The 26,730-nt window shown below is 52.6% G+C and overlaps 1 protein-coding gene across 1 annotated transcript in view; it reads right to left on the bottom strand.

The window, feature by feature from the left end:
- Window positions 1-26,333, bottom strand: part of LOC144792071 (putative cation-transporting ATPase 13A4) — a 238,349-nt gene extending 212,016 nt beyond the window's left edge. Inside the window, 1 exon segment of the mRNA XM_078666918.1 lies at window positions 26,177-26,333. Coding sequence (XP_078523044.1) covers window positions 26,177-26,239 — 63 coding nt within the window. The 5' untranslated portion in view covers window positions 26,240-26,333.
- Between the last annotated feature and the right edge of the window lie 397 nt (window positions 26,334-26,730).

Genomic DNA, 26,730 nt, shown 5'->3' with positions numbered 1-26,730 from the left:
AGTTACCTAGCCCAGGGGCTGCAGCTGCATAGGTCTGAAAAGACGTCGGGGATCTCGTTGCCGGACCAGGAGCCTGGAAGAAGGAAGTTGCTGGCAGGCGACCAGTGAAGGAAAGTTCGATGGATCCAAGCCTGGATCAAGGAAGAAGAAACCTGAAAGCAGAGGGGACCAAGTTCTTGAATCACTAGCCAGTGATTAAGTGGGCACCAGGATGGCACCGGGCGAAGTCACCTCGACTAGGTGAGTGGGCGACGCTGGCTCTGCAGATCTCACGGACCAGGAGGCGTTGTCGGCGACCAGGATGGAGAGGCGAGCTGTCCCACGATGGATGGAGCTGTCGGCGTCGAAGTTACCCAGGATTGGGCAACAAGCCTTGGCTAATTCAAGCCCACGCGGTGGACTCAAAATGGCGTCTTGGGTGGACCAGGAGGGTCCGGGGTGCTCCTCTTTTGGAAGGGAGCAAGGGCCAGCCTGGAGCAACCAGACCAGCAGCAGAAATGTCGTCGGGCGTCGTTCAGGAGGCCACAAGCCAGCGGGCTAGTAGCCAAACAACGCGGTGAGCAGCAAAAAGCAGAAGGGCCCCACGCAGATCGTGGAGATGCTGGGAGGCTGCACTTCGGTGCTGGAGCTGCTCAGGGTCGGGGCTTCTCGGACCCCAAAGCACTCACCAGGAAATTACTCGGCGGGCTTGCTGGAAAGAAGTCGTGCAGTCTTGAAGATGGTCGGTCCCTCGAGGTCTCGTCACACCCACGAATCTCAGCGTGACTGATGATGCAGGTAGAGGTCAGAGGTGCCAGGGAAGCCGGTTCTCGTCGAGCTGGGCAGTCGGATTCCGGAGGAAGGACTTGCAGCAGACCGCAGTGTTCTTAAGATGGTGCCTGCGGATGCAGGGTGACTACTCCTTAGTCACAAGGGAGAAATCTTAGGAAGAAGTCTTGAGTTCCTTTCGTGGAAAGTAGTTTCAGGATTCAAAGATGATCTGATTTGGAAGGGGGCCAGTTCCTACCTTTATCTGGGAAAAGGGGGCTGGCACGCGACTAAGTCCTGCCCTAGGGGTGGGACCAGGAGGGGGGTGGTTACACCCACTTCCTTGGCGGGCTTTCCCCAGGCCAGGGGCTGGAGTGCCCCTGGAACTGGTTTCAGCCGGCCTATGCACAGTGAGCACCGGGGTGCCACTTGCAGTCACCTTCCTCTGTAGCCCTGCCTACCTGGAATACACAAAACCCTGTCTGGGACGGTGCTGGCACCGCCCCTGGCAGGAAACCCTTTGTCCTTGCCTCCTGCTCTGGGAGGACTCCCAGCAGCAGGAGGGCAGACTTGTGTCTCGGTGGCAGCATCCATTTTGTGGAGCTGAGGCTATGTCTGACTTTAACCGGGGTTAGGGGTTACATACATGTCGTGTCCCTCTAGAAGGGTGGAATGCTAACCCCGTCGCCAGAATTGGCGAGGGGTTAGTATTCCAATTCGTATGACACCTTACTCGACATGTTTTGATAAAGCGATACCAGAGTTGGCATATAACCGCGAGGGTTATAATGCACTTAAGAGTATATGGTATGCGATATCATGGAAACGGCTAAGGGATGGATCCCGAAAGCCGCAGACAGGCTCAGCTCATGCCAGAGCACCATCTCACACGATTCCAAGCACTCTGCCTTCAGGATTGTTAAGGCCTGCCATAGGAGTGACTGATAGGAGATCTGTGTGTCCATTTTAGGGTTAGATATAGGTATACTATATCTAAAGCAAAGGGTGATTACACCACCTTGCCCCAGCTGTCAAGCAGCCAGTTGTGTCAGATTTGGATGGCCAGCCAGGGGTGGCATAATACATGCTGCAGCCCCTGGTAGGCCCTGGGTACACCTATGCCCTGGGTACCTAAGGTACACTGTACAGGGACTGATAAGGTGACTCAGTATCCAATTTAGATATGTACCTAAGGTACATGGAATCCATTTTACAGAGAGAGCAGTAGGCCTGGGGCCCTGAATAGCAGGGTCCCAGGTCAACTAAGTCAGAAAACCAGCAAAACACCAGGCAAAAAGTTGGGGGCAACCATAGTCAGGGATCTACCTTCCTACAGTGACACAGCGCCTAGACTCCGGTGCCTAGACTCCGCTCAGAGAGGGTGCCTCAGCGCCTAGACTCCGGCAGAGAGGGGGAACACAGCGCCTAGACTCCGCAGAGAGGGTGACACAGTGCCTAGACTCTGCAGAGAGGGTGACACAGCGCCTAGACTCCGGCGCCTAGACTCTGCTCAGAGAGGGTGCCACAGCGCCTAGACTCAGGCAGAGAGGGGGGACACAGCGCCTAGACACAGGCAGAGAGGGTGAAGACTCCGGCAGAGAGGGTGACACAGCGCCTTGACTCCGCAGAGAGGGTGACACAGCGCCTAGACTCCGGCGCCAAGAGAGGCAGAGAGAGTTACACAGTGCCTAGACTCCGGCGCCAAGAGAGGTAGAGAGGGTGACAGCACCTTGACTCCGCAGAGAGGGTGACAGCGCCTAGACTCCGCAGAGAGGGTGACACAGCACCTAGACTCCGCAGAGAGAGTGACACAGCGCCTAGACTCCGCTCCAAGAGAGGCAGAGAGGGTGACACAGCGCCTAGACTCCGGCAGAGAGGGTGACACAGCGCCTAGGCTCCGCAGAGAGGGTGACACAGCGCTTTGACTCCAGCAGAGAGGGTGACACAGCTCCTAGAGTCCGGCAGAGAGGGTGGCACAGCTCCTAGACTCCGCAGAGGGGGTGACACAGCGCCTAGACTCCGCAGAGAGGGTGACACAGCGCCTAGACTCCGCAGAGAGGGTGACACATCACCTAGACTCCGGCAGAGAGGGTGACATAGCGCTTAGACTCCGTAGAGAGGGTGACAAAGCGCCTAGACTCAGCAGAGAGGGTGACACAGTGCCTAGACTCAGCAGAGAGAGAGACAGAGAGAGTGACACAGCGCCTAGACTCCGGCAGAGAGGGTGACACAGCGCCTAGACTCCGCAGAGAGGGGGACACAGTGCCTAGACTCCGGTAGAGAGGGTGACACAGCGCCTAGACTCCGCTCCAAGAGAGGCAGAGAGGGTGACACAGCTCCTAGACTCCGGCGCCGAAAGAGGCAGAGAGGGTGACACAGCTCCTAGACTCCGCAGAGAGTGTGACACAGCGCCTAGACTCCGCACCAAGAGAGGCAGAGAGGGTGACACAGCGCCTAGACTCCGGCGCCAAGAGAGGCAGAGAGGGTGACACAGCGCCTAGACTCCCCAGAGAGGGTGGCATAGCGCCTAGACTCCGCAGAGAGGGTGACACAGCGCCTAGACTCCGGTAGAGAGGGTGACACAGAGCCTAGACTCGGCTCCAAGAGAGGCAGAGAGGGTGACACAGCGCCTAGACTCCGGCAGAGAGGGTGACACAGCGCCTAGGCTCCGCAGAGAGGGTGACACAGTGCTTTGACTCCAGCAGAGAGGGTGACACAGCTCCTAGAGTCCGGCAGAGAGGGTGGCACAGCTCCTAGACTCCGCAGAGGGGGTGACACAGCACCTAGACTCCGCAGAGAGGGTGACACAGCGCCTAGACTCCGCAGAGAGGGTGACACATCGCCTAGACTCCGGCAGAGAGGGTGACATAGCGCCTAGACTCCGGCAGAGAGGGTGACACAGCGCCTTGACTCCGCAGAGAGGGTGACACAGCGCCAAGACTCCGCAGAGAGGGTGACACAGTGCCTAGACTCCGTAGAGAGGGTGACAAAGCGCCTAGACTCAGCAGAGAGGGTGACACAGTGCCTAGACTCAGCAGAGAGAGAGAGAGAGAGAGTGACACAGCGCCTAGACTCCGGCAGAGAGGGTGACACAGCGCCTAGACTCCGCAGAGAGGGGGACACAGCGCCTAGACTCCGGTAGAGAGGGTGACACAGCGCCTAGACTCCGCTCCAAGAGAGGCAGAGAGGGTGACACAGCTCCTAGACTCCGGCGCCGAAAGAGGCAGAGAGGGTGACACAGCTCCTAGACTCCGCAGAGAGGGTGACACAGCGCCTAGACTCCGCAGAGAGGGGGACACAGCGCCTAGACTCCGGTAGAGAGGGTGACACAGCGCCTAGACTCCGCTCCAAGAGAGGCAGAGAGGGTGACACAGCGCCTAGACTCCGGCGCCAAGAGAGGCAGAGAGGGTGACACAGCGCCTAGACTCCGCAGAGAGGGTGGCATAGCGCCTAGACTCCGCAGAGAGGGTGACACAGCGCCTAGACTCCGCACAGAGGGTGACACAGTGCCTAGACTCCGCAGAGAGGGTGATACAGCGCCTAGAGAGGCAGAGAGGGTGACACAGCGCCTAGACTCCGCAGAGAGGGTGACACAGCGCCTAGACTCCGCACAGAGGGTGACACAGTGCCTAGACTCCGCAGAGAGGGTGACACAGCGCCTAGAGAGGCAGAGAGGCTGACAGAGCGCCAAGAGAGGCAAAGAGGGTGACACAGCGCCTAGACTCCGCAGAGAGGGGGACACAGCGCCTAGACACCGGCAGAGAGGGTGAAGACTCCGGCAGAGAGGGTGACACAGCGCCTTGACTCCGCAGAGAGGGTGACACAGCGCCTAGACTCCGGCGCCAAGAGAGGCAGAGAGAGTTACACAGTGCCTAGACTCCGGCGCCAAGAGAGGTAGAGAGGGTGACAGCACCTTGACTCCGCAGAGAGGGTGACAGCGCCTAGACTCCGCAGAGAGGGTGACACAGCACCTAGACTCCGCAGAGAGGGTGACACAGCGCCTAGACTCCGCTCCAAGAGAGGCAGAGAGGGTGACACAGCGCCTAGACTCCGGCAGAGAGGGTGACACAGCGCCTAGGCTCCGCAGAAAGGGTGACACAGCGCTTTGACTCCAGCAGAGAGGGTGACACAGCTCCTAGAGTCCGGCAGAGAGGGTGGCACAGCTCCTAGACTCCGCAGAGGGGGTGACACAGCGCCTAGACTCCGCAGAGAGGGTGACACAGCGCCTAGACTCCGCAGAGAGGGTGACACATCACCTAGACTCCGGCAGAGAGGGTGACATAGCGCTTAGACTCCGGCAGAGAGGGTGACACAGAGCCTTGACTCAGCAGAGAGGGTGACACAGTGCCAAGACTCCGCAGAGAGGGTGACACAGCGCCTAGACTCCGTAGAGAGGGTGACAAAGCGCCTAGACTCAGCAGAGAGGGTGACACAGTGCCTAGACTCAGCAGAGAGAGAGACAAAGAGAGTGACACAGCGCCTAGACTCCGGCAGAGAGGGTGACACAGCGCCTAGACTCCGCAGAGAGGGGGACACAGTGCCTAGACTCCGGTAGAGAGGGTGACACAGCGCCTAGACTCCGCTCCAAGAGAGGCAGAGAGGGTGACACAGCTCCTAGACTCCGGCGCCGAAAGAGGCAGAGAGGGTGACACAGCTCCTAGACTCCGCAGAGAGGGTGACACAGCGCCTAGACTCCGCTCCAAGAGAGGCAGAGAGGGTGACACAGCGCCTAGACTCCGGCGCCAAGAGAGGCAGAGAGGGTGACACAGCGCCTAGACTCCGCAGAGAGGGTGGCATAGCGCCTAGACTCCGCAGAGAGGGTGACACAGCGCCTAGACTCCGGTAGAGAGGGTGACACAGAGCCTAGACTCGGCTCCAAGAGAGGCAGAGAGGGTGACACAGCGCCTAGACTCCGGCAGAGAGGGTGACACAGCGCCTAGGCTCCGCAGAGAGGGTGACACAGTGCTTTGACTCCAGCAGAGAGGGTGACACAGCTCCTAGAGTCCGGCAGAGAGGGTGGCACAGCTCCTAGACTCCGCAGAGGGGGTGACACAGCACCTAGACTCCGCAGAGAGGGTGACACAGCGCCTAGACTCCGCAGAGAGGGTGACACATCGCCTAGACTCCGGCAGAGAGGGTGACATAGCGCCTAGACTCCGGCAGAGAGGGTGACACAGCGCCTTGACTCCGCAGAGAGGGTGACACAGCGCCAAGACTCCGCAGAGAGGGTGACACAGTGCCTAGACTCCGTAGAGAGGGTGACAAAGCGCCTAGACTCAGCAGAGAGGGTGACACAGTGCCTAGACTCAGCAGAGAGAGAGACAGAGAGAGTGACACAGCGCCTAGACTCCGGCAGAGAGGGTGACACAGCGCCTAGACTCCGCAGAGAGTGGGACACAGCGCCTAGACTCCGGTAGAGAGGGTGACACAGCGCCTAGACTCCGCTCCAAGAGAGGCAGAGAGGGTGACACAGCTCCTAGACTCCGGCGCCGAAAGAGGCAGAGAGGGTGACACAGCTCCTAGACTCCGCAGAGAGGGTGACACAGCGCCTAGACTCCGGCGCCAAGAGAGGCAGAGAGGGTGACACAGCGCCTAGACTCCGCAGAGAGGGTGGCATAGCGCCTAGACTCCGCAGAGAGGGTGACACAGCGCCTAGACTCCGCACAGAGGGTGACACAGTGCCTAGACTCCGCAGAGAGGGTGATACAGCGCCTAGAGAGGCAGAGAGGGTGACACAGCGCCTAGACTCCGCAGAGAGGGTGACACAGCGCCTAGACTCCGCACAGAGGGTGACACAGTGCCTAGACTCCGCAGAGAGGGTGACACAGCGCCTAGAGAGGCAGAGAGGCTGACAGAGCGCCAAGAGAGGCAAAGAGGGTGACACAGCGCCTAGACTCCGCAGAGAGGGTGACACAGCGCCTAGACTCCGCAGAGAGGGTGACACAGCGCCTAGACTCCGCAGAGAGGGTGCCACAGCGCCTAGACTCCGGAAGAGAGGGTGACACAGCGCCTAGACTCCGCAGAGAGGGTGACACAGCGCCTAGACTCCGCACAGAGGGTGACACAGTGCCTAGACTCCGCAGAGAGGGTGACACAGCGCCTAGAGAGGCAGAGAGGCTGACAGAGCGCCAAGAGAGGCAAAGAGGGTGACACAGCGCCTAGACTCCGCAGAGAGGGTGACACAGCTCCTAGACTCCGCAGAGAGGGTGACACAGCGCCTAGACTCCGGAAGAGAGGGTGACACAGCGCCTAGACTCCGCAGAGAGGGTGACACAGCGCCTAGACTCCGGCAGAGAGTCAGAGAGGGTGACACAGCGCCTAGACTCCGCAGAGAGGGTGACACAGCGCCTAGACTCCGCTCCAAGAGAGGCAGAGAGGGTGACACAGCGCCTAGACTCCGCTCTTACCATCTCGTTCTCCTCCCCTTGGTTGAGCAGGGCATGGCGGTGCTTCTCGGGGTCCCTCTCCATCCCGGGGGTGCCGCTGCCCTCTCTCGGGCTCAGGAGACGCGTCGTTTCGTTGCTTCCTCGGTGGTTCATGTTTGTGGATCCACAATCCTGGCTCTTTCTTTTTCATTTGACGAGCTCACGCCTTCCTGACTACAGGCACGTCCTGGCCCCTCCGCTGCCTGTGTGCGTCAGGCAGGGGCCCTCAGTGCGCCTGTGGAGGGGGTCCTGTGCGTGCCTGTAGAGGAGGGCCCTGCGCGTGTCTGTAGAGAGAGCCCTGTGCGTGCCTGTAGAGAGAGCCCTGTGCGTGCCTGCAGAGAGCCCTGTGAGTGCCTGTAGAGAGAGCCCTGTGCGTGCCTGTAGAGAGAGACCCCTGTGCGTGCCTGTAGAGAGCCCTGTGCGTGCCTGTAGAGAGAGCCCTGTGCATGCCTGTAGAGAGAGCCCTGTGCGTGCCTGTAGAGAGCCCGGTCGTGCCTGTGGAGAGAGACCCCTGTGCGTGCCTGTAGAGAGCCCGGTCGTGCCTGTGGAGAGAGCCCTGTGCGTGCCTGTAGAGGGGGGGCGTTGGTAACTGCGGATGGAGCCCTGTGCGTGCCTGCAGAGAGAGCCCTGTGCGTGCCTGTAGAGAGCCCTGTGCGTGCCTGTAGAGAGAGCCCTGTGCGTGCCTGTAGAGAGACCCCTGTGCGTGCCTGTAGAGAGCCCTGTGCGTGCCTGTAGAGAACCTTGTGCGTGCCTGTAGAGAGAGCCCTGTGCGTGCCTGTAGAGAGACCCCTGTGCGTGCCTGTAGAGACCCCTGTCCGTGCCTGTAGAGGGCCCCGTGCGTGCCTGAGGATGGAGCCCTGTGCGTGCCTATAGAGAGAGCCCTGTGCGTGCCTGTAGAGGGGGTCCTGTCCGTGCCTGTGCGGTGAACCCCTTAACCAGGAGCACAAATCATACCTGTAAATAAACACAGGCAGCTCCAGTCTAGCACCCCCAGAGTAGACTCAGTGCCTGCACTTCCTGGGATTGTGTCCTGGTTTGCACCCCCTGATCATCTGACCCGCGTGTCTGAGAGGGAAGTGTGCCAGGGCTGGGGGCAGGGGGTGCTAATGACGTGGGCCAGGCCTGGGGGCAGGGGGTGTTAATGACGTGTGCCAGGGCTGGGGGCAGGGGGTGCTAATGACGTGGGCCAGGCCTGGGGGCAGGGGGTGTTAATGACGTGTGCCAGGCCTGGGGGCAGGGGGTGTTAATGACGTGTGCCAGGGCTGGGGGCAGGGGGTGTTAAGGACACGAGTCAGGTGGCAACCTTTATCAGGGCTGTTATGTTGCAGTAAGTATCACCAGGACACCGTGGGCCTCATTTATGAAAAGTGACGCATCGCTGCATCAAAACAGCAATGCGTCACTTTTCACTGCGCACTCCTTACGACACCAATGAAGCGTCATATTTAATGTATGACGCATCATGTCGCAAGGAGTTACAGATACGTCAGTATTTCTGACGTATCTGTATGGCGCAAAAGTCACGCATGGTATACAACCTTTACAACGCAACTTTTACCACGACCTACCATTACCACGCATTTTTTACAACGCAGGATCCATTACAACGCATACCATTACCACGCATGTATTTACAACGCAGGTACTTTTACAACGCATACCATTACAACGTAAGTATTGGTAAGTATATTATTTTATTAAAAATATTATTTGGTTTTTTTTGTAAAGGGGTATTTTTTGGGTTCAGGGTCAGTTTTGGGTTTTTGGTAAAGGGGTATTTTTAGGGTTCAGGGTCAGTTTTCAGTTTTTGGGTAAAGGGGTATTTTTAGGGTTTAGGGTCAGTTTTCAGTTTTTGGGTAAAGGGGTATTTTTAGGGTTCAGGGTCAGTTTTCAGTTTTTGGGTAAAGGGGTATTTTTAGGGTTCAGGGTCAGTTTTCAGTTTTTAGGTAAAGGGGTATTTTTAGGGTTTAGGGTCAGTTTTCAGTTTTTGGGTAAAGGGGTATTTTTAGGGTTTAGGGTCAGTTTTCAGTTTTTGGGTAAAGGGGTATTTTTAGGGTTCAGGGTCAGTTTTGGGTTTTTGGGTAAATGGGTATTTTTAGGGTTCAGGGTCAGTTTTGGGTTTTTGGGTAAAGGGGTATTTTTAGGGTTCAGGGTCAGTTTTGGGTTTTTGGGTAAAAGGGTATTTTTAGGGTTCAGGGTCAGTTTTGGGTTTTTGGGTAAAAGGGGTATTTTTTGGGTTCAGGGTCAGTTTTGGGTTTTTGGGTAAAGGGGTATTTTTAGGGTTCAGGGTCAGTTTTGAGTTTTTGGGTAAAAGGGGTATTTTTTGGGTTCAGGGTCAGTTTTGGGTTTTTGGTTAAAAGGGTACAGTGTAAAAATTAAATATAATTAAATTTAAATTACATTAAATTAAATTGATTAAATTAAATTAAATTAAAATAAATTAAATTAAATTAAATTAAATTAAATTAAATTAAATTAATTAAATTAAATTAAATTACATTATATTAAATTTAATTAAATTAAATATTAGAAAATATTATATACTTACCAATACTTACGTTGTAATTGTATGCGTTGTAAAGGTATATGCGTTGTAAATACATGCGTGGTAATGGTATGCGTTGTCATGGATCCTGCGTTGTAAAAAATGCGTGGTAATGGTAGGCGTGGTAAAAGTATGCGTTGTAACGTCATACATCCTCACGCATTGCTGGAGTGTGTCACAAAAGTGACGCAACTCCAGCAATGCGTTCTTTCACATGGGGCAAGCCCCATGTGAAAGGGCTTGTATCAGTCTTATGCCTGCTGTGAGGCAGGCGCAAAATTTTGACGCAACGGCGTCCTAGAAGTGACGCAGTGAAATGTCATAGATTTCACTGCGTCACTTCTACGTCCCTTTCTTGCGTCAATACGCCCCCTCTGCATACATTATACCTGGCGCAGGTATAATGTAGCGCAGGGGTTTACAAAGTGACGCATCTGCTTAGATGCGTCACTTTGTAAATATGGCGCAACAAGGTGCATTTTTTACACCACTGGTGCGTCACAAAAAGTGATGCATAAGAAGCGCAAAAGTGACGCAAGGAGGCCCCAGGAGTCTAGCAAGCTTTAAAGAAAGACACATTTCGAGAGATTCTCACTCCCTTTCTCACCGCAATGACTTTAGTCCCATGAATGGACTGAACAATCAGGCTCACAGGGCAAACTGAACTTTCCCTTTGGACGCCGATTCCGCACCATCACAGCGACCCCCCACTTTAATAGAACCAGCTCTTGCCCCGCGCCTGAACGAGACCTTATCATTCTTCCGCTTCCGTAGCTCATCTTCTACCAAAGCATGTTTACAAGACACCGCCTCCATCTGAGGGACAAAATCACCCATTGGCCTATTCGATGCACAAAGACTTCGGACTGACCTTCGTAGTGGAATGAGGAGTCATCCGATATTCCCTCAAGAAAGCATTTATATCACAGCCCAGATCATGGCGGTCGGCCACAGCAAGCCGAATAGCTTTATTAAGGGTGCGCATAAAACGCTCAGCCTCCCCGTTGGTCTGAGGCCGTAAAGGAGTGACCTTCCTGTGACGAACACCCCTGGATTATAGATAGGCAGAAAAGCCCTGACTTGTAAACGGAGGAGCATTATCAGTACGGAGCTCAGTGAACAAACCATGAGTCGCCATGATCTTCTCAAACAGAGGAATAGTGCGGCAAGCCGTAGTAGTGTCCAGCAACTCACCCTCGGGATATTTAGAAAAGTCATCAATAACCACCAACATATGACGCCCATCAGGCAAACACCCAAAGTCAGCACGTGCTCGCTGCCAAGGAAACTAAGGAATATCTCCAGTGAATATGGGAGCTGGAGAATCACCAGCTCCAGCAGCTTGACAGATTGCACAACCAGCCGCGGTGCGTCCATTGGGGCGTAGGGGCGTAGCCCCACTAGCCACACATGGACGCACCGTCGCGTCAAGAGGACACTAAAATATTGCAATCATGCTGATGAGGAATTATAAACGGCGCTACCTGCCGCCGCCAGGAATCCGGGACACACCAGACATATCCGGAGTGCGCAGGGGGGCTGGCCTGCTGCAGCTTGAGTGACAGTCCACACACTCAGCTGCAGCAGACAGTGGTGCGCACTGCGCAAGTTAATTTTGGTGCTGAAACTTGCCCGAGCATGTGCAAAAACTACCTGTGAAGTTCCCCTTAGAGAGAGGGACCAGGGGGTGCTGGTTTATCCGGGCCGCAGCCCCCGGGGTTACAAAGGGCGACTGGGCAAGTAATCAGTAAGCCCTCCTAGCCAATACTGGCGCTGCATGCAGCGCCAGGATTGGCTGGTCCACTGCGCAGCAGGGCAGGGCAATTCATTATTGGATGCCGCGCGTGGGTGGTGCAGCCGCACTGCATAATGGCCAATCACTGTTTGACTTCATGTGAAGCCATGCAGTGATTGGCCATTTGATCTTCTATCTCTGTAGCCTGGGGCTCGCCTCGTGCGCAGGCAGCAGCAGACTGTGACTCCCACCTGAGGCGTCTCACCGTCACAACTTTAATTAACACACATACAAATACAGACACACACCTACCTAGACACACACACACACACACACACACACCTAGACACACACACACACTGACACACATACACACACACACCTAGACACACACACACCTAGACACACACACACCTAGACACACACACACACACTGACACACATACAGACAGACACAGACACACAGAAGGACAGACACACAGAAGGACAGACACATACACAGACACACACACGCACACCCAGACACGTGCGTGCCCACACACACACACACACACGCACACACACTAAATACTGGACAGATGGCAAACTTGGGAGATGAGCACAGCAAGGAGGGGAGAACAGGAGACAAGTAGGGAAAAAACAGTGAGGAAATTGAAGACATTGAAGACTTGTGGCGAGAGTAAGCAAAAAGGTGGGAGGAAGAGGAGTAGAACTAGAGAGATAAGCATAGAGGCTGGGTAAAGATGAGAGGCGAATGGAGAGGACATGCCTATGTAAAGGCATGGAACCAGCAAGAGCCTGGTCGTAGAGAAAAGGGCAGTGGAATTGTTTTAAATGGGCTGGTACTCACAGGTACTGTGTATCAGCACTTATTATTATTTTTATCCCTGCTAGTACCAGCAATTCTCTACTGCTGAGGAGGGTAGCAATACTCATGAAAGGTAGGCTCACTGGCTATGTATCATCATATGTTGCTCTTAGCTCCGTCCCTAGCCCCGCCCACTTGCCACACCTCTAGCTCATATTAATGAGTTCCTGCACTTGTTTTTTCCCATTTAAAGCACTGGGGAGAAGTATGCAGGAGGGGCGAGAGAGCGACAAGAGAAGCATAAGGGAGAGACAGAAAAGTAGTGGGAGAGGGGAGGAGAAAAGTGTGAATTGCCTCAATGAAATGGCTGCCCTGCACTTTTACACAATTAAGGCAAACAACAGCATCCAGAATAGAGGGATTTCCAGTACAGGGCAACTGAGACTGCAATTTCTGAATGGGGCACGTTGCGCGGTGGCTTTACTTTGTAGGAGGCAAGTTTTTCTTTTGAAACATAACACTGATGCCACAGAAGATAGAAGTTACGCCACTGTGATTGTGTGTGAGGAAAGTTTTACCGCGCTCACGTTTAGCAGCGGATAAAATCTGACTCTGCACGAGAATTCAGATTTTCTGGCTGTGACACACACGGGGATGATTCTGTCCCAGCCCTGCCGGCCTTTCAGAGCTGTGGCCCGGGCTTGTTGTGATTATAAATTGGACCTTGAGTGTCCCCGCGGAACTGAATAATTATTGAGGGAATTTGTGACTCTGGGTCCTTTTCTGCTGTTAATTTGTGATTCTGGGCAAATAACTTAAACTCCCCATGCCTCACAAAAAAATGAATGTGTCTGTCTGTAATGTAATGTAATGTAATGTATGTATACTTGTAAAGCGCACTGTTACCTCGTTACGTGGCATCCTGGCACTGTATACCGCTGGGGAACCCGTCCTGGCTTTCCCTGTGAGAGGGCACCCCAAGGTGAAGCCAGGCATCAAAGCGCTGCTGGGGCCGTTGTGGAGATTAAGCAAGCTATTGCCCAGAGTTGCAGAGTGGGACTCATGGTTAGCGTAGGCACCTAAGCGAGAATTATCGAGTCTGCGGACATCGAGTCTGGTCCCGGGACGACCTCTGCTTCAGGGTCTGCCGCTTCTAACCAGTGAGCCACACTTGTCCACATCCGTCTGTAACGCAACTGGTGCTCATATAAAGCCTCTGATAGTTTCTGGTCTAGTTCGTAATATATAAAACAAAAAAAACTGTTCAAATGACGCATTGAAAAAAGGAGGTGTGTCGAATGTCGATGAATAAAGTGTAGTTGCAATGGATGATAGGGTCTGTATTGATCACTCTGGTTTACTATGAGGTGTATAATAAAGTGCAATGCAATGATTTATTTCTGGCCAGTGTGCTGGGGAACAAAAGAGGCTCCATTAGGGTCTTTGGGTGCACACAAAATGAAAAGGTTTCTTACTGAAACCACTCGAGTCAATGTTGTAAATGATGAGAGTCTTGGCAAAAGTGTCTGAAACCGGTGACCTGAAGACTCAAGGGGCCTTATTTATGAAGGCCTTGCGCCGCCGGTGCGTCACTTTTAACATGGGAAAAAGTGACGCACCGGCGGCGCAAGGCCTTCATAAATAAGGCCCAGGGTGGGGAGCTGGTTTCTGGCGTGTTAAACATGTAATACTCCCCTGTGTTTGGTTTCCAGTTCCCTGGGCAAGGCAGGTATGCACTTTAAACATGTGGGTGCTGCTGAGCTCATGTCCTGGGCTGGGAAGCTTATGTTCAAGGCTATTTTTCAGCACCTTGATCCTTTTTTGTTTTTCATGTTTCCATATTGCCTCTTAGAGTCTTGGTACAGCACTGTGGCTAATAAAATACAATGCTTCCTTTGATATTACTCAGCAATGCATTGTATCTTGAAGTCTGGTGTGAAGCTCTGTGGTTATACTAAATAAGCAGCTACCTATGTTATATGACATCTCTTTATTAATGTAATAACTGCACTTTCACAATTGCTTTATTAACCTTCTTGCTTCCTCAAATTTTCTTGAAAATGCACCATTTGTCCACTCTTTTTTTCAAAATGTTCTTGGGGAAACGCCCCGAACTCCCCTTAGGTTGTTCAGGCTCGCTCGCTGCAGTACAGTATGAGAATCATTTTACGCCTCACCACTTTCAAATGTCACCAGCCGCCCCTGTGCACAACGCAACACAGCGGTCTCCACCAAGGCATCCAGACCCGGAAACCAGACCCTGCACCTCAACCTGGATTTGGTTTTCACAACCCCTTGGCGAGCCAAATGAGCAAGATCCACAACCCTTTGTTGGAGGAAACCAGGGATCCCCAACCGTGGACCTCTCATTATACACCCCTCCGGGGACATAACCAGTTCATCCCGTACACAACAGCTTCAGCACACAACCGACGCTCCCCACGACCGCACCAACGCCCCCCACCACCACCCTCAGCGCTTGGACCCCGTTCAGCACCGAAGACACCATCCGCACGATGAACTCCATCCACTCTGGATCTCCTACCGACCCCTGCCCTCACCACGTCTTTAAGAAGGCCGACGCTGTCATCGCACCCCATCTGCGGGACATCATCAACACCTCCTTCGACACCGCCACCTTCCCGGAGAGCTGGAAGCACGCCGAACTCAACGCTCTACTAAAGAAACCAACAGCGGACCCCTCAGAACTCAATAACTACCGCCCCATCTCGCTCCTCCCGTTCCCGGCCAAAGTCATCGAGAAGACTGTCAACAAGCAACTGGCCGCCTTCCTCGAGACGAATGGATCCCTCGACCTCTCACAGTCGGGCTTCAGGGCCAACCACAGCACCGAGACCGCCCTCATCGCTGCCACCGATGACACCCGAGCCCTGCTCGACAACGGAGAAACAGCGGCCCTCATCCTCCTAGAACTCTCCGCAGCATTCAACACCGTCTGCCACCATACCCTAGTGCAGCGCCTCAGCAACATCGGAATCCAAGAGAAGGCACTGGAGTGGATCATCTCCTTCCTCGCTGGAAGGACACAGAGAGTCCGTCTCCCCCCGTTCAGGTCAGAAGCCACCGGAGTCATCTGCGGCGTTCCTCAGGGCTCCTCGCTCAGCCCCACCCTCTTCAATGTCTACATGAGCCCCCTTGCGGCCATCGCACGACAACACAACCTCAACATCATCTCCTACGCCGACGACACACAGCTGATCCTCTCCCTCACCAACGACCCCGCCACCGCCAGAACCAACCTTCACGAAGGGATGAAAGACGTAGCCAAGTGGATGATGACCAGCCGCCTGAAACTGAACTCAGACAAGACGGACGTTCTCATCCTGGGCTCCTCGCCCTCCGCCTGGGACGACTCCTGGTGGCCCCCCGCCCTGGGCACCGCACCCAAACCGACAGACCACGCACGCAACCTGGGCTTCATCCTGGACTCCTCCCTCTCCATGACCAGACAAGTCAACGCCGTCTCCTCGTCCTGCTTCAATATCCTGCGCATGCTACGTAAGATCTTCCGGTGGATCCCCACCGAGACCAGGAAGACGGTCACCCAGGCCCTCGTCACCAGCCGACTGGACTACGGCAACGCCCTCTACGCCGGAACCAACGCCAAGCTCCAGAAGAGACTCCAGCGAATCCAGAACGCCTCAGCCAGACTCATCCTCGACATCCCCCGACACAGCCACATCTCCGGACACCTGAGAGATCTGCACTGGCTCCCCGTCAGCAAGAGAATCACGTTCCGACTCCTCACCCACGCACACAAAGCTCTCCACAACCAAGGCCGAGATACCTCAACAGCCGCATCAACTTCTACACTCCCACACGCCAGCTCCGTTCAACCAGCCACGCCCTCGCCGCCGCCCCCGCATCCGAAGAGCCACAACAGGAGGAAGGTCCTTCTCCTACCTCGCCGCCAAGACATGGAACTCCCTCCCGGCCCACCTCCGCCTGACCCGGGACCACCTCGCCTTCAGGAAACAGCTCAAGACCTGGCTGTTCGAGCAGTAGCAGACCCCCCCCTCCCCCAGCGCCTTGAGACCCTCCGGGTGAGTAGTGCGCTATATAAATGCTGTGATTGATTGATTGATTACATTATAAAGAGATGTCAAAGTCAAGCTAGCATCCTCAGTATGACACTTGGCGGAATCCACGAGCACATTCCATTTCCCAGAACCCACAGCAGAGATACAAAGCTGGACACAATCATCCCGTTTCGTAGATGCTAAAATCTCCTCCAAGAAAATAGGATGAGGCCTGGACTGCTCCACCACTAGACGCACATACTCCTCAGTATCCTCAGCATCAGACTCCTCACTGGTAATAGCAAGACGAAAATGCAAGGAAAGATAGTCAGCAGGGTTCAGAGTCCCTGGACAAAACACCACAGTAAAGCAATAATCCTGCAACTGCAGGATCCGTTTCTCAATCCGTGGGGGAGGCTTGGATGAAGAACCCATGAAGACGGAATGAGTGGTTTATTGTCTAAATGCACAACAAACGGCTGGCCATATAAATTGTGGGCCCGATTCACAGAACTAACTTAAGACAAAATCCTAAACTTACTACTTTTGGTATTCACAGAAGTTAGGATTTTGTCTTAAGTTTGTCTTAAGACAGACTTAAGACAGACTTAAGACAAAATCCTAACTTAAGTCTGTCTTAAGTCTGTCTTAAGATAAACTTAAGACAAAATCCTAACTTCTGTGAATACCAAAAGTAGTAAGTTTAGGATTTTGTCTTAAGTTAGTTCTGTGAATCGGGCCCACAAATCGTAAACTTAAATCGTAAATCATAAATGACGACACACCCAATGAATGGCGATAGCCTCCTTCTCGATATGAGAATACCGTTGTTCAGTAGCAGTCAACGCACGACGGCCACCAGGGCCCATTCCCCACTGCTCTGCCGCTGAGAAAGCACAGCCCCCAAACCAATGGGACTGGCATCCACCGACAACTCAGAGTCCAGTGCAGGATTGAAATACACCAAATTGGTATCAGCGGACAGGGCCTGCTTAGTGGCTCAAAAAGCACATTCCTGCGCTGGACCCCTGTCCCATGCAACGTTAGATTAGGTAAGCTCCCACAAAGGAGCCGTACGATCAGAGAGATTACAGATAAAACAGCCACAATAGTTCACCATCCCCCATAAAACTCCGCCCACCAGACACATTAATGGGAGCGGGAGCAGTCTGAATATCATATACCTTCATAGGGACCGGTGACACACCATCCTGCAAAAACGATACCCAAAGAACGAAATGTCAGTTTTCAAGAATACACATTTTTCTTTATGAAGCGTAGGTCCATTGTCCAGTAATCGCTGAAACAAACCCTTAAGACGACAAACATGCTCATCCAAAGTAGGGGCATGCACCAAAATGTAATCACTGACATTAATCACGCCATCCAGGCCAGAGAGAACCCCCCCGGATCGTGTCCTGAAAGACTTCTGGAGAGCTGGAGACCCCAAAACTCAAACGCTTATACCTTCACAAACCCACATGTGTAGAGAACGTGGTAATCGCATGGGAAGCGGGGTCAAGCATCAGCTGATGGTAACCAGCACGAAGATCCGTCTCGGAAAACCAATGTGACCCACTCACCTGCACCACAATATCGTCCACGGTTGGGGCGAGGTGCTTTTCACGTTTGATCGCAAGATTAGGTATCCGCATATCCACACAAATGAGGACCTCACCAGGCTGTTTAGGCTTACGAGCCACCACAATAGGGGACATCCAGGGAGTGGGACCATCCACCCGTTCAATAATGCCCGCCATATCCAATTTTACCTGTTCTGCTTCCACCTTCGGCCAAAGATGGAAAGCCGCTCTTCTATGGCGTAAGGCTACTGGCTGGATGGAATCATCAATATGAAAGTTTGATACGACCCTTTAAACAGCCAATCCCATCAAACAAAGGTGAAGACTGGGCCAACAACTCCTCCACATTCCATTGATGCACACTCAAAGCAAAAGCGACCAATTTCAGACTTTCTGCTGTCCAACAACTCAGCAACATTCCATGACCTCTTTCTGTGACATATATCCGTGTCCATATCACATGAGCCATGTGCCACCTCAGCAGTAAAAACACCCGCAAGAGGAAGGGGTTCAGAGGACCCATAGGCAAAAACCTTTGTAGAGGTCGAAGTCAAAATGGGAGAAACTGGCAATGTCAGCATCATCGATTTAGCCATTACATTTATCGAAGCACCTGTGTCAATCAAAGCAGGCACCTGGTGTCCATCCACCAACACATGACATTTTTAAATATACCCTTTCTTAGAGACCTCCAGGTTGCAAAGCATGGATGACACGTATAGTCCCCTCCACATCATCATCATCCATGTCTCCTTCTGCCGGCAACTGAGCAGCAACATACACCTGACAGGACGATCCAGGAATAGAACCACGGGCAGTGGCGGACAACACATCTTCGCAAAGTGGTTGAGCTTGCTGCAAGTGGAACACCTCTTCCCAACAGCAGGACACGTCCCTTTATGAGGAAAAGGACCCCCACAACCATACCAATGCCGGAGCCATTCCACTGTCCCCTGATTCTGCTGTTTCTTCCTGTCAGGGACCGGAGCGAAAACAACATTTACTGGCTCTACTTTCACCACCTTCTGGAGAGCGGCCTCCATATGATCTGCTCGCACTTTGGAAAGTTCTTTAGACCTGCCCCGGGTGAACATATCAGCCATCGACATGCCCAGCACCTGTAGTATAGCTTCATGTAACTTACTGGAAGAACAGCCCTGTATGAACTGGGCCCTGATCTCATCCAGGAGCATCAGGCAACGTACAGGTACTGGCCAACTCACGCAGACGGGCATAGAAGGAATCCACGGACTCATGTGGTAGCTGCCGGGCTGGCAAAAGTAAAAAACGCTCATAATCCGGATCGGCCAGTGGTTCAAAATGGGCGGTAAGGGCTTCCTTCAAAGTCCCATACGTATGCGGCGGTCCACCTTCAGCCACCGACTACCCTAAACGGTGAATAACCGCCCTCCCACCAAAATGCAACAGCATTGGGCACCGTCACTCCTCCTCCAGGTCAATTGCATCAAAATATGTCTCCTACTGGTCCACCAATTTCTTTCAGCGGGCCGCCTGAGGGGACGGAGGACCGTCCAACAGGAAATGCTCCACATGAGGGATGGCCGACATGGTAACACCCCCCAACACAAAGTATCACAGTCCCGGGTACACCACACAGGTACCACCCCAGGACCGGCAAGAGGAAAGTCAGGAAAAACCAGCACACTGGTCAGGCACTTGCCAGAACCTCACACAAAGTCCTGCAGCAGAGTAGTCCACAGCACCAGATTCCAATAGAGGCACAAAAACCCCACACAGCCAGAAGAGACGCATCCAGGCACCCCTCTAGAACGTCACAGGCAGCGGAGCACCAAAAGCGTAATAGCGGAGACATCACAGGCTGCGGAGCAACTCCATGGTGCCGGGCTCTCACCTGACTCACAGGCACCATGTGCTCCCGTGAAATGCCTGAAAGCATCGTACTCCCGGTAACTCGTGCACCAGAAAGGGAACAGCGGAGACAACCTCCAGACCCAGCAGGATGCCGGGCACTGGCAATAAAAGCAGTCGATGAGGCACACCTTAGTGCAGCTCCGTCCCTGCACGTCACCAGCAGGCCACACACCCCCAGCTGCACCTGCTTCATCACCAAAATGTTATGTTGCAGTAAGTATCTCCAGGGGGGAACATCGTTTATAACGCAGTGTTTACACCGCAGTACCTTTACAACGATGCCATTACAACGCAAGTCGTTACTACGACTTGCACTGGATGGCGCTGTTGGATAAGGAATATTGTAACTTTATATTCCAACACCTTCCCTACTGTTATGTGGACTGGTGTTGGAATATAAAATTATAATATTCCACAATCCGCGCACACCAACGCAAGTCGTTTAAGGACTTGCATTGTAATGGCAGCGTTGTAAAGTACCGCGATCTAAAAGATCGCATTGTACTGACGTACATCCATCACCAGGACACCGGAAGTAGCCTGTTCATCATCCTAGTCACACCGGGACTCTTTTATTCAATCCCAAAGCCCCACCCCCAATCAGTACACACAGGTCACCTGGGTATGTATACAATAGGTGGTCCACCTCCTCCCCTCCGTGTTACGGGACAGACTGTGGCCACGTCACAAGGTCAACACTGGCCACTATTGAATGCCTCTCCCTGCCACACCAAGGGCAGGAAAAACCTGCTATTAATGGGCAGTGGGGTGGAGTTGAGCCCTCGGACTGTGACCGGGAGAGCGGGGTAAGATTCAAGGTAACTTGCCCCACCCCCTGCTGCACCCCTCCAGCATCTCTTTCCCTCATGTTATATTTAAAGATTGTTTTACACTGAGTGTAAAGAGTGTTCAGCTCTCACAGCAGGCTCATGTGTGAATAGCTCACTACAGCCAGGTGTTTTTCTTTTTTTTTAGTCATTTTTTAGTCCTCATACGCCAAAAAAGATATTCTCAAAGTGACCAGTCCATGCCACTCCCTACGCAGCAGAGAGGTCCCTCCTCGGACTCTGAAGATCTTGAGGGATGCTCTTTCTGCAGATACCCACAGGGTACCAGAAGGGCCCGAAAAGGATAAATTCAAATCAGTTCATCTATCTTTCCAGGCCCTCGAACTGATCGTAGGGTAACTCATTCTGCAAAAAGGCTTAATCATTGGACAAGAACATTTACATCCTATCCAGCCATTCGACACAGGGAATCCAAAAATGCTTCCTTCTCTTTGAAGCTACCTTATCTAAATTAAGTGTATACTTAATTGATCCAATCTAGGTATGAAGGTGCACTATCTTTAACCCAGGTGTTTTTCATTGCATTCTGGGACTTACAGTTCTGAGTTTATAATCAGGACTACAAATCCCAGAATGCAAAGACAAACACCTGGCCTGCATGAGCCCCTCTCTTATGAATCAGGGACACATGAGGGTCTCAGGCTGTGGGACATTTGCAGCTACAGGAGCTGATTGTCAGCAGGTAATCAGTGCCCCTGCCTTGTGTTTCCTCTGGTTTGTATGCACTGAGGCCCGGGGTCACTGCAGATTAACCTATTGACCCAGGGCGTCTGCAAACAATGATGATAACCCCTTAACACCTGCCCCCCCCCACCCAGCCCCCTCCAAAACCTGAACACAGGGTACCCAGAGCCAACAACTGAGCTGCACTATGGTTTTTCTTTGTGTAACAAATATAGACTAATTTATATGCTGAGATTTGTAGAGTGAAAATGGGTATCAAGGACGCCTATGTATTTCTGAAATGGGCACAAGGTGTGGAGTTTCGGAGCAGTGTTTATTTGTACATCTCTGAATTTGTGGGTACCCGTACTAGTATATGATTTAGAGGGAATGTTTCAAAATAACTTCTTTCTTGCACACTGGCTTACATTTTCAAGGCATAAATTCAGTGAAATCCAATTGATAATAACAAATGTTCTGCTATTCTTTGCTTCCACATGCCTCCCGATAAAAATGGTACCTCACCCAGGTAGGTAGGCAGAGTGCCCACATCAGGAAATGGCCAAAAAACCCACATGGACACAGCACATTTTCCCACTGAAAACGGACCCTTTTTTACACTGTGGGTGGCTGTGGATTTTGGGCATTAACTCAGCCGGGACATAGGGAAACAAAGCAAACCTGAACATTTTTGAAAACTAGAAACCTGGGGAAATCCAGGGTGGGGTGAGCTGTGAGGCTCTCACCAGGTGTTTCTACCCAGATTCACTTGCAAACCTCAAACAATGGCTAAAAACAAATTTTCCTCACATTTCTGCGATGGAAAGTTCTGGAATCTGTAGTCCGCCACAAACACCCTTCCACCCAGCATTCTTCCAAAGTCTCTCAACAAATATGTACCTCACTTGAGTGGGTACGCCTAGAGCCAGCGAAAAGGAAACGGCACAAAACTCAACATGGATACATCATATGTTTCGACTCAAAACTGACCCTTTTGTTGCAAGTCAATTGCTGTGAATGTTGGGCCCTAGCTCAGCTGGCTCCTAGGGAACATAACAAACTTGCACATTTTTGAAAACTAGACACCTGGTGAAATCCAGGGTGGGATGACTTGCATGCCTCTCATCTGTCATTTTAACCCAGAATCACTGGCAAACCTCAAACGTAGACTAAAATAGCACATTTTCTTCACATTTTTGTGACATTAAGTTCTGGAATCTGCGGGGAACCACAAACTTTCTACCACCCATCCTTCTTCCTAGTCTCCCAAGAAAAATGGCACCTCACGCGTGTGAGTACACCTAGTGCACATGACGGGAAACAGCCTAAAACTCAACATGGATGCATCACAGATTTCCACTTAAAGCTTACACTTTTTTGCAAAGTGGGTAACTGTGGACATTGGACCCATAGCTGAGCTGGCACCAGTACATTTTTGAAAACAAGACACCCGGGGGAATCTAGGGTGGAGTGACCTGCATGGATCTCACCTGTTGTTTTTTTACACAGAATCCCCTGCAAACCTCAAACTATGGCAAAAAACACATTTTCCTCACATGTCTTTGATGGAAAGTTCTGGAATATGTGCAGAGCCACAAACTTATTTTCACCCAGCATTCCCCCAAGTCCTCCAATACAAATTGTACCTCACATGTGTGGGTGAGCCTAGTGCCCTTAGCAGGAAATGGCTAGGCCTGGGCGGAGTGGGTGGAGCGACACTACGCTTAGGTCCACGGAGTTGGGGACCAACTCCGTGGAAATTTCGCTCAGCCGCCCACCTCCCCCAGGAAGAATTAAATTAAATATCCATTAAAGGTAAAAAAATAAACGCTTTCCTTGACTGCGGCGTTCCCGGGCTGCCGACGCCGCTGTCAAGGTAAGCGTTTATTTTTTTACCTTTAATGGATATTTAATGTAATTCTTCCTAGGGGGGTGGAGGTGGGGACTGTGCAATTCTGCTCCACTACGGAGTGTGCCAAGTTGTGCATACTCCACGTTCTCCGCGGAACGCGCAATAGGCACAACTCTGCACAACTCCATACACTCTGCGGGCAGAGCAGAGCTATCTGCCCACTGTTAAAAACGTCACAAAACCCAACATGGAAAAGTCAAATTGTTCCACTCAAAACTGACCCTTTTTTCTAAAGTGGGTAGCTGTGGATTTTGCGCCATAGATCATACGGCACCTACAGAAACCTAGAAAACCCGGGGTGACTTGTGTAGCTCTCACCCATTTCTTTTTTTTTTTTTACAAGGAATCACTTGCAATCCTGAAACTTTGACTAAAAAACACATTTTCCTCACATTTCTGTGATGGAAAGTTCTGGAATCTGCGGAGAGACACTTCATCATTTCCCCAAATCTTCTGATAATTGTATCTCACTTCTGTGGGAAGGCCTTGAGCTCTTGGGAGGGAGCATTCCAAAACACAACATGGATACATCAAATGTTCTCACTCAAAACTGACCCTTTTGTTTTACTGAGTGGGTAGTTGTGGATTTTGTTCCATAGATCAGCCAGCACCTGGGGAAACCTTGCAAACATGCACATTTTTGAAAATGAGACAACTAAGGGAGTCCAGGGGTGCGTGACGTGCGTGGCTTTCACTAGGGAATTTTATCCGGACTCCCTTGTAACGTCAAGATTTGGTAAAAAAACACACACATTTTCCTCACATTTCTGTGTCAGAAAGTTCTGGAATCTGTGGGTATCCACAGCTTTCCTATCACCCTGAGTTCTCACATGTCCCCCAAAAAGGACAATACCCCACTTGTGTGGGTGAGCCAAGAGAGCACGACACACAAGGCCCCCACAGTGTTACAATGATATATAAGCAGTAAAGGTAGCTGCAATATTTGGGGCTGTGCTGTGCTGACATCCATGCAAACCTACCACCAAGACTAGACAAACCTGGAATTCCAAGGTGCTGGCCTTGCATGGATCCCATGAGATTTTCTTACCCACAATGCTTTTCAAACCTCAAACTTTGCTTGAAATTATGCATTTCCTTAAGTTTCCATGATGGAAAGTTCCAGAATAGATAAAATTCCTACCCCAAGTGTTACCTCACTTGTGCTGATAAAAAACACTGCACCACTTGTGTGGCTGGCCCAAGTGCTCGTGACAGGAACGGATGAAACAGAGGTCAAACAGAGTCCACTCAGAAGGGCTCCCATTGACTTTGTTTTAATCCGTAATCACTCCCATCTGAACCAGGGGGGAGGGGACAGAGGAGGGGGCCTGCGTCTGTTTCCCTTGCAGGCGCAAGCTTTGAAACCATCTTTTAATTACAAACAGATGGTTTCAAAGGTCACTCCCGCCACAAAAATGCCAAAAATTGATGCGTTGCCATTCAAAGCAATGCAACGCGCGCACGTTTTTGGCTGAAAAGGCGAATCGATTTCGAAAGGTCTTCTTCCTAACGAGCGCATGTGCGCTGCGTAGGCAAGACCTAAAAAACACTCAGTCTGCTCGAGGAGTTTACATGCCTCCCCAGTGTTGGCCAATGGCTGACAGAGGCACTGGAGTGGTAGTGCGAGTGTCGGTCTTTGGCCGACACCCACACTGAAAGGGTTAAAGAGAAGTCCAGGACTGAAGGATTACATCCCTGCTGACAGGAAGCGCACTAGTGCCAAGTCAGCAGAATTTAGTGCCTAACATGCATAAATAGTTGCATCTCATGTGAATTCAAGCCATTCCATTCTAATCTCCACCATCACAAGCCCATCTTGACAAACAACTGTTTATGCCACCCTAAGGCTTTGAATTTAAAGCGCTACATGAAAATAACTTCAGCATTTCGCTGACCCTGGAAGCGCCTCGCTGAATCTAAGCTCCTGATTGGGAGCTATAAAAATTACCTCTTTGAAAAGAATCTTCAACAATGTGCCCCCCCCCAGCAGAGCTTCTGTGTGAACAGGTAAAACCTGTAAAGAATGTCCTAGCGCCAAGAGAGGCAGAAGGGGTGACACAGCACCTAGACTTCGGCGCCGAGAGGCAGAGAGGGTGACACAGCACCTAGACTCCAGCGCAAAGAGAGGCAGAGAGGGTGACACAGCACCTAGACTCCGGCGCAGAGAGAGGCAGAGAGGGTAACACAGCGCCTAGACTCCGGCAGTGAGGGTGACACAGCGCCTAGACTCCGGCGCCAAGAGAGGCAGAGAGGGTGACACAGCGCCTAGACTCCGGCACCCGCCAAGAGAGGCAGAGAGGGTGGCACAGCGCCTAGACTCCGACAGAGAGGGTGACACAGCGCCTAGACTCCAGCAGAGAGGGTGACACAGCGCCTAGACTCCGCTCCAAGAGAGGAAGAGAGGGTGACACAGCACCTAGACTCCAGCACAAAGAGAGGCAGAGAGGGTGACACAGCGCCTAGACTCCGACAGAGAGGGTGACACAGCGCCTAGACTCCAGCAGAGAGGGTGACACAGCGCCTAGACTCCGCTCCAAGAGAGGAAGAGAGGGTGACACAGCACCTAGACTCCGGCACCAAGAGAGGCAGAGAGGGTGACACAGCGCCTAGACTCCGCAGAGAGGGTGACACAGGGCCTAGACTCCGGCAGAGAGTGTGACACAGCGCCTAGACTCCGGCAGAGAGGGTGACACAGCGCCTAGACTCCGCTCCAAGAGAGGCAGAGAGGGTGACACAGCGCCTAGACTCCGCAGAGAGGGTGACACAGCGCCTAGACTCCGCAGAGAGGGTGACACAGCGCCTAGACTCCGCAGAGAGGGTGACACAGCGCCTAGAGAGGCAGAGATGGTGTCACAGCGCCTAGACTCCGCTCCAAGAGAGGCAGAGAGGGTGACAGCGCCTAGACTCTGCAGAGAGGGTGACACAGCGCCTAGACTCCGGCAGAGAGGGTGACACAGCGCCTAGACTCCGCTCTTACCATCTCGTTCTCCTCCCCTTGGTTGAGCAGGGCATGGCGGTGCTTCTCGGGGTCCCTCTCCATCCCGGGGTGCCGCTGCCCTCTCCCCGCTGCCTGGCTGGGGCCGGGTTCAGAATCCACGTCTCCTCGTCCCCTCCGCCGGGGTTAATGATTGTCCTTTCCACGCCCCTGATCACTTTTATATGCCGAGCACACACCGTCCTAATAATGACAACCCTTGGCGCCTCCAACTCCTTCCAGGAAACAGGGCTGCTCCACTCCCTGTGTGTGCCTCTGGCCGGAGCCCTCTGTGCCCGTGATGGGAATCTTCTGCCTGCCTGTGACAGAGCCCTGTGTGTGCCTGTAGAGGGAGCCCCCTGTGCGCCTGCACTGGGAAGGCTGTGCTTGCCTTTGACAGAGCCCTGTGTGTGCCTATAGAGGAAGGCTTCTGTGCCTGTGGAGGTAACCCTGTGCCCACCTGTGTGTGGCAGAGCCCTGTGTGTGACTTTGGAGTGAGCACTCTGAGCCTGTAGAGCTAACCCTGTGCCTTTAATGGGAACCCTGTGCTTGCCTGT

Source organism: Lissotriton helveticus, chromosome 11 (genome assembly GCF_964261635.1).
Source record: "Lissotriton helveticus chromosome 11, aLisHel1.1, whole genome shotgun sequence".
NCBI classification, from domain to species: Eukaryota; Metazoa; Chordata; class Amphibia; order Caudata; family Salamandridae; genus Lissotriton; species Lissotriton helveticus.
This window is presented reverse-complemented; position numbering and strand designations above follow the sequence as displayed.